Source organism: Corvus brachyrhynchos, unplaced genomic scaffold (genome assembly GCF_000691975.1).
Source record: "Corvus brachyrhynchos isolate BGI_N302 unplaced genomic scaffold, ASM69197v1 scaffold3, whole genome shotgun sequence".
In the NCBI taxonomy this organism is placed as follows: domain Eukaryota; kingdom Metazoa; phylum Chordata; class Aves; order Passeriformes; family Corvidae; genus Corvus; species Corvus brachyrhynchos.
The window spans coordinates 1,962,565-1,970,453 of NW_008237619.1; the positions used below are offsets into that span (position 1 = coordinate 1,962,565).

The 7,889-nt window shown below is 54.8% G+C and overlaps 1 protein-coding gene across 3 annotated transcripts in view; it reads left to right on the plus strand.

The window, feature by feature from the left end:
• NUMA1 (nuclear mitotic apparatus protein 1) overlaps window positions 1-7,889 on the plus strand; it is a 24,495-nt gene that overhangs the window by 1,259 nt on the left and 15,347 nt on the right. The window contains exons 2-9 of one of the 3 annotated variants that reach the window (XM_017731709.1): window positions 1,133-1,205; window positions 2,160-2,248; window positions 3,974-4,053; window positions 4,772-4,854; window positions 4,943-5,023; window positions 5,303-5,387; window positions 5,786-5,912; window positions 7,311-7,465. In XM_017731709.1, the coding sequence (XP_017587198.1) occupies window positions 1,164-1,205; window positions 2,160-2,248; window positions 3,974-4,053; window positions 4,772-4,854; window positions 4,943-5,023; window positions 5,303-5,387; window positions 5,786-5,912; window positions 7,311-7,465 (742 nt within the window). In that variant the 5' untranslated portion in view covers window positions 1,133-1,163. Of the gene's footprint in view, window positions 1-1,132; window positions 1,206-2,159; window positions 2,249-3,973; window positions 4,054-4,771; window positions 4,855-4,942; window positions 5,024-5,302; window positions 5,388-5,785; window positions 5,913-7,310; window positions 7,466-7,889 lie in introns of those variants that run through there. The other 2 variants (XM_017731710.1, XM_017731708.1) reach the window with 2 other exon arrangements.

Below are 7,889 nucleotides of genomic sequence, written 5' to 3' on the forward strand. Positions count from 1 at the left end.
TCCCCAACCACTTCCCGCCTGCCATCACGAATGGCACGTCCTCACGGAGGGTCATGGCGTTGTCTCAGATGTTCAGGGTGGCCAGTGTCACCAGTGACGAGCCAGGCTGTGACCGCGGCAGGAGCGGGTAGCCCTGTCCGTCCGGATCTCATGCCAGGCACCAGCGTGTCTGCAGACTGGTTCCAGTAAAACCCAGCTCGACGGTGGTGGAGCACGGTTTTCTCCGAGGGTCTGCATCCAGTGCTGCACGAGTGCTTTGCCCGCTGCTTTTGGGTGGATTTTTAGGGAGAGGTCCTGGCTGTGTCACCGGGTGGAGGGACAGTAGGTGCTGAGTGACCCAGCCATGGGACAAGGAGCTGGGTTTTAGCCAAATTGGAGGGAGGACCTGTCCTGCTGAGGATCCTATGCTTCCCAGCTGGACTGACAGCAGTGGGAGCTCCGTAGTCCCCAAAGCCACCATGACTGGTTGGCTGTGCTGTGCTGAGCAGCTGCAGATCCCTACCAGGCCCCTGGCCCATCATGGCGGGGGTGTCCAGATGCAATACAGGGTAAGGAGCCCCCTCCTCATCTGGGTGACTTTTTGGCTCCCAGCAGTCCCCTCCCTTGGAAGACTACCAGGGTGGCACTGGAGTGTGGAGGCAAAGGTCACTGTGAAGGGGACCTGGCAGTGATCCCAGATCATGTCAGGGCAGCTCATCCCTGCTCCCACCCAGTGCAGCGATGCCCAGCGAGCTCCCTGTGCCCCCAGCAGGTGGTTCTTTCACCAGCAGCAGTGGGGAAGGGGAGCTGGCAGCGCTTCAATGGCTTGGCCACTGCCTTGCCAGGCAAGAAGTGTTAGTGACATTTGGAGGTGAGAAGGGAGGGAAGGAGGCACGGCAGGAGGATGAGGAGCCCGAGCAGCAGTTTTCCGTTGACCCCTTGTCAGGATCCTAATCTGTGGGAGTAGACCTGGCTGCCGCTCAGCATTGCTCCCCACTCTGTGCCTGTGGGGAAGCAGGAGGATGCTGGCTGCTCCTGCACAGCTGGCCAGATGCAGGGGCATGTCCTCCCTTGGTGGGCACAAATGCCTGGTGCTGGGTGCATAATTAATTTATCTTTTTTATCACCCCCCCACCTTTGTCGGTGTCTTTAGGTCTAGGCAGTGACCTGGCAGGCTGGCCACAATGTCTCTTCACGGTGCAAGAGTTGCTGCTCTCCTTGCTTGGGTAAGTCCCCCCTCCTTTGCTGGAGCTCACTGCATAGGTGGGATGTGCTGCTGGCAGCATCAGGGCACAATGCTTGGGCTGGTCACGGGAGGGATTGTGGCTGGGGCAGGTCCTAGGGTAGCCCAGTTCCCACTGGTCCCGGGCAGGTGGGTGTTTGCAGGAGAAACCTTGCTCACCCTTCCTGTTGAGTAACCAGAAATGCTGGAATGGCTTGGTCTGGTCATGGAAACTGCCTGGGAGATGGAGCTGAACCTGAAGCAGGCAGCAGCTGTACTATAAAGGGGTTGTTGTATCTGTCTCACAAAGCACTGCTAAGTCCAAGCAAAGAATCATAGAATGGTTTAGGTTGGAAGGGACTTTTAAGCTCATTCAGCTGGAATCCCCTGCCACGGGCAGAGACACCTCCCACTAGACCAGGTTGCTCCAAACCGCATCCAAACCTGGCCTTGACCACATCCAGGTATGGGGCAAGCACGGCTTTTCTGGACAACCTGTGCGAGGGCCTCACCACCCTCACAGGGAAAAATTTCTTCCCAATATCCCATCTAACCCTGCCCTCTGTCAGTGGGAAGCCATTCCCTCTTGGTCTGTCACTCCAGGCCTTTGTCCAAAGTTCCTCTCCAGCTCTCTTGGAGTCCCTTTAGGTGCTGGCAGGTGCTCTAAAGTCTCCTTGGAGCCTTCTCCTCTCCAGGCTGAACACCGCCACCTCTTCTAGCCTGGCTCTAGAGCAGAGGGGCTCCAGCAGCCTGATAAATGGGACCTGTGCCAACCTCACAGATGTGGAGCTGTAGGGCTCATGTTCATCTGTTCCCTGGGCAGGGGTGGTTGGAAGGGGTGTTTTTACTCTCACACCCAGACGAATCTTACTGTCCCCTGCCAGGACTGGAGGTGGTGGGTGGCACAGCACAGTGTTGTCTTGGCTTCTGCCTTCTGACTGTCCCACCCCATTTCTAGGTGAACAGCACAAAGGTTTGTCCCGATCCCCTCAAGGATCTGTCCCAGCTCCAGGACTGTAGTGTCTTCATCAGAATTATCCACAAAATGTGAGTATGGGTAGCTGTGTGCACATTTCAAATGACCCAGCTAGGTCTGGGCTGCCTCCTGGAGCCATGGCCTTCGCCCCCAGGAGCTAAGGGGCTCTTTTCTTGAGCAGGGTGGGAGTGGGGGTCTTGGGGTATTCATTCATTCCTCCTCTGGCATATGAGATGCTGTGATCTCCATCTCCTGTGTGCCACTCCACAGCTGGGGTCTGCCTGCAGAGCCCTGGGCAGAGCTATTTGGTCCCACAGAGCTGCCCAGGGAGTGTTTTGGTCAGAGTTCCTGTCATTTCAGACTTGTTATCACATCTGGCACTAACATCTAGGTTTGCTCCTGGCATTGAAGAAAAGACCTGAGTGCTGCTGCCAGTGGCACAGGGGTTCCTGCAGCTGCACAGGAGATTATTCATTTCCGTTGATGCTGCTCTGATGAGGGAACAGCCCAGCAAGTTTTCCTGAGTGGCAGCCTTGGGATCCTGAGGAAGCCTTGTATCTGGAAAGCAGTGTAAAGAATGACAGTTTCTGCCTCATGAAGTGCTTCTGTTGCCTGTGGATGTCAGGCTCCTGCTGAGAATAGTGTGGTTAGGATGGAGCCTGTTTGCTCCATCCTGGGACCTGAGGTGGATGGGCAGGGGTGGGAGGAATGCCTCCTTCAGAAATTGCATTCGTTGCCTGGGAGCAAGGGGCAACTAAAACCTACAGACCATAATGGCCATCAGAGGTAGGATAAAGCCTGGTGGTTAAGGAGCTGGCAAAACAAATTGAGAGGGTGTGAGGCTGCCATGCATTGCTTTTGAACCCTTCCGGTGGGAGGCTCACTGGGAGCCCGTCTGCTATAATTACCTCCTGCGCGGGGTAAGAAGAGCCTGCTTGGAGCAGGGATCTGCTTGCAGTGGGTGGGGAGGAAGGAGCTGCCTGCACCGCAGATATATTTAGTCAGACCTGGTTAATCTCCTGGGTCTGTGCTCCAGCTCGGATTAGTAGGGATCCCGGTGGCGTGTGCTCTCTAAGGAGGCCTAGCCATTGCTTGATAAAGTGGGGTGGCAGCAGGGCAGCCACCACAGCAGCTGGCTGAGCTGCGGAGCTCCCGGTGGCACCAGGGGAAGTCCGTGAGGAGGGGCAAATCCTCGTGGCAGCCCCTGTCCCGGGCCAGGTTCCTGGTGTTGGCACCTTAGGAGTAAGTGCCAGTACTGAAGCAGTGCTGGTCAAGCATGACTGGTGTGGGGTTTCAGCATGCTGTTTCTGGGCTGCAGTTGGATTCAATGATCATTGTGGGTCCCTTCCAACTCAGGATATTCCGTGAACTGGCACCTGCTCAGGAAGAGTGTAGTTGCAAATAAGTGCAAGAGGAAGCTTCAGCCTCCCCAAAGTCCAGGAAGAAAAGCCTGAGGCTCCATGTATGGACTGGCCCCTGTGGTGCCTCCTGGCTGGTGGGGCCACCACAAGCTCCCTGTGCTGTGCTGGATGCCAGGGCTGGCAGGCAGAGGAGGAAGCAGTGCCGGGGGGGGCGTCGGCTGCCCAGCTCCAGCTGCTTTCCCAGCAGGGAGATTCCAGGGCATTCCGCTCCCATGCATGGCACGGCCGCCCCTGGCTCTTCTGCCCCTGGTGTGGGGGTGGAAGGCAGAGCAGTGCCCCAGAGCCAGCCCCAGGCTCAGTGAACCCTGTTGCACAAAACTTGGCATTGGTCTAATCCCTCCAGTAAGAGTTAACGCAAACCCTGCACTCTTCCAGCCACGGGAGCAAGGAGGGGGAGTCTGTGCTGGACCAGCCGCTGCCAGAGAGGATCTCCTTCATCCATGGTTTCCTGCAGAGTAAGACTCTCCGCTGGTGCTGGGGAAAGCAACTGCCCCTTCAGTGCTCCTGACCCCTGAGGGGGTCTGCTCTGCTTTCTGCAGCTTCCCCCTCCACAAAGTGACCCCCCCATGCTGCATCGGCAGCTTTGTGAGATGCCAGCAGCTTTCCTGCAGCAGCATGTGGGAGGGAAAGCTTCCTGATGGGAAACTTCCAGATGGAAATCCTTGCCAGAGCCTGGGTTCAGAGCAAAGGAGGTCCTGGGTGTGAAGGGCTGGGTGCCAGTGGCTGCTCTGGTGATGCTGCCTTGGAGCAGTTTTCTTAGTTGGGTACCTGGACTCAAGCTGTTCAAATCCCAGTGGAAAACCTTTACCCAAGCAGAAATCCTGGGAGGGGAAATGGGAAGTACCTCACACTCTTGCTCAGCCTTTCCTGGGGGCAAGAAACCATATCCCACCTCATATCCCACCCTCCAGAGATGGAACTCTCTGTTTGTGCTGATGTTGGAGGGGAGATGCCAAGTTGGGGAGGCTCGGATTTAGGGTGGAGTTCAAGGGAGTTCTATAGAAGTCGGTCAGAGTTAATTGCCAAGGCTGACCACTGGGATCTCAGCCTATCCTGCCCCATGTCCCTTCTCCTTGGGGATGCATTACAGTGCCCTCCTGGCCATGAGTGTCACATCAGGGGAGGCAGTGTGCCCAGTGGCACCTGTATGATTAGGAACTCTTCATGTTGCAGAGCTCTGCAGACACAAATTGGCTGCAGAGAACCTGGTCTCTGCACAGAAACTCCTGGATGGAGAGGAGCTGGCACTGGCCAAGGTAACTACGTGGCATGTTTTAGTCCCAGCCGGCACCAATGTGCTTATGACTGGCCTGGGGTCAGTGGTGCTTTTCCTGCCTTGCTCAGGTGGCTGTGCTGCTCCTGTATCACACCTCTATGAGCTGCAAGAACCCTGGGGACTGGAATGAATTTGACTACAAGACCCAGGTAATCCCTTTGGGGTTCCTCGTCTGGATCTGGGGTGCAGGGGGAAGCAGCAGTGCCTTTGAGGGGAGGTGGTCCGAGACTTGCCCTCCTGGGTCCCATTGAAAAAGTGTGGAGTGGGCACTGTGGTGCTCTCTGGTTTTGGGCTATCAAAAGCTTGTGGCAGCAAGTGTGGGCACCGGCACAGGCAGGCAGGGAGCTGCCCACTGCCTCACGCCTGCTGTGGTTGCTGCCTTGTGACCTGCAGAAGAGCTGCTAACTCTGCAGCTCCTCCCAACACAGGCTGAACTGGCATCGATCCTCAAATTTGTGCTGGATAACGAGGAGTGCCTGAATGAGAATCTGGAGCCATTTCTGCAGAAGAAAGGTGAGTGCTGGGCCCTGGCTTTTCCTCGTGTTTGTGCTGCTGTACCTGCCCGGCCATAAAGGCAGCTGCACCACCTGGATGCCCTCAGCTACAAGACAGCACCCTGTAAACTCCAAGAGCAGGGCTGCCTTAGAACTGCTGGCTCTTCCTATTCAGCAGTACCTCAGCCTTTCCCTGGAGGAGTGCAGCAGGTAGGATGCTGACGGTCTCGCGGTAGCAGAGTGCTTGGGGAAGGGCTGTGGAGCTGGAGGGATGGGGATGTAGGGCAGGTTTATGGCTTCCTCAGTTGGGCTGTTCCACCCCTACTGGGATTTGTGGTTCCCATGCCCCTGAGATTTCAGCTGCTCAGCCCCTCAGATATTAAAGATCCCAGCCTTTTTCTCCCTTTTTATTTCCAGCAGAGCCATCCTCGTCCAGTATGTCCAGCAGCAGCTTTGAGGAGCATTCCCCACTGTCCCCTCTCCCACACAAGCGAGAGGTGCATTTCCTGGAGCTGCAGAGGATCTCCTCCTTCCGCAGCACCAAGTACGTCCCCTGCCTCCTGGCTGCCAGGGGGAATGAGGAAAGGGGGGAGTGGATAGGGTGGCTTTTGGGACCCGCAGATGTAGCCAGGCTGCATGCTGACTCCCGGAATACCCTGTTCTGCCTTGGTGCTGTCCTGCTGTACATTGCTCTGGTGTGATGTGGATGGTGGGGGTGAGCTTTGGCTCTAGCTCCTTTTAGAATCATGGAATCATTCAGGTGGGAAAAATCCTCTGAGACCATTGAGTCCAGCTGTCCCCCTGGCACTGCCAAGGCCACCACTAAACCATGTCTCCAAAAACCATCTACATGGTTTTTAAATCCCTCCAAGCATGGGAACTCCACCACTGCCCTGGGTAGCCTATGCCATAGCTGGACAACCCTTTCAGGGAAGGAATTTTCCCAATATCCAACCTAAACCTCCCCTGGAAAAGCCTGAGACCATTTCTTCTTGTCCTGTCCCTTGTTACCTGGGAAAAGAGACCAACACTCACCTGGCCCTATCCTCCTTTCAAGGAGTTGTAGAGAGTGATAAGGTCCCCCCTGAGCCTTTTCTCCAGTCTGAGGTCCCTCAGCTCCCTCAGCTGCTCCTCATCAGACTCATGTTCCAGACCCTTCCCCACCTCTGTTGCCCTTCTCTGGACACACTCCAGTACCTCAGTGTCTTTCTTGTGAGGGGTCCAAGACTGAACCCAGGTTTGGAGGTGCCTCAGTGCCCAGCACAGGGGGGAAGTCACTGCTTTAACCCTGCTGGGTCACTGCGAGGATGCCCTTGGCCACCTGGGCATGCTGGTGGTGGTTTTTGCACAGCACTTAGAGGTTGGCATTAGTACAGTCAAGAGGAGGAGCATGGCTCAAGTGATTGGCATCAAAGTTTTTCCTGTGAACCTGATGCCAAAATGATTTTTGCTTTTATATTTTCTTCATATATATTCGTAGCTCTGTAGACTATTATTGTATAGTTATATAGTTCCTAACTGTCTCCAGTATTTTTCCTGCCCCCATAGACAGAAAGGCAAAACACATTCCAAAGACCCTCTCCTAATCTTAATTCTTCTGGGAACCAAGGACAAGCCACCCTCCCAAGACACATTCCCGTAAACAACTGGCAAAAGGGGGGCTCCAGAAGAGGGTTGAACCAGAAGGGGGAGGAACTGATGCCTTAAAAATCTAGGAATAAAACAACACACATACAAGACAATTTTAATATAGGAGGTAATATAAAAGCTGGTCTTTAATTGGAGGCCTCCAGGGGCAAATATGGAAAAAATGGTTTTTAAGGCATCAGTTCCTTGGGGAGCCAGGCAGGAGAACCTGCCCCAGAGATGGGGGTAGCAGAGTGGTCTGGCTGCATGGGGCCTGCACTAGCTCAGGATAATCCAGCTCTGTGCCTCCCTCCAGCCTGCCCAGCACTCCATCTTCGCCCATGGGGGACATCATGCAGACCCCCCAGTTTCAGCTGCGGCGGCTGAAGGAGCAGCTGGTTTTTGAGAGAGAGAACCGGGAAGAGCTGGAGGTGGAGATGGCGGAGAATCACAAGCTCATCATGGAGAAGGGTGAGTCGCAAGCAGGATGTCCTGGGGTGCAGGTGTCTGTGGGGCACACATCTCAATAGCCAGAGATCTGCCGGGATGAACCACACTTCTCATAGAGATATGATGGAACTCCATTTATTCTATTGTCAGACCCATAGTTATACCCTAATTCCCCAAGCACGCATAAGCAAGCTCCATACTATTGGGTTACAGCTACTGTTCACATGGCCTTTAATAGCAAGCAATTGGTTACAGATTAATATGCATGCGACCTAACTAACATAAGTTTTTATCTTTCTATGGTCAGCATCCCCCTCCCCAACATCCTGTCGGCTTGCCACATCAGCACTGCTCCTCTCTTTTTTCCCTAGTCAAGGACAGTTCACTAATATAGCTTGGATTGTGCACGTACACATGTCCCTGTTCACTCAGCCATTTCTCTACA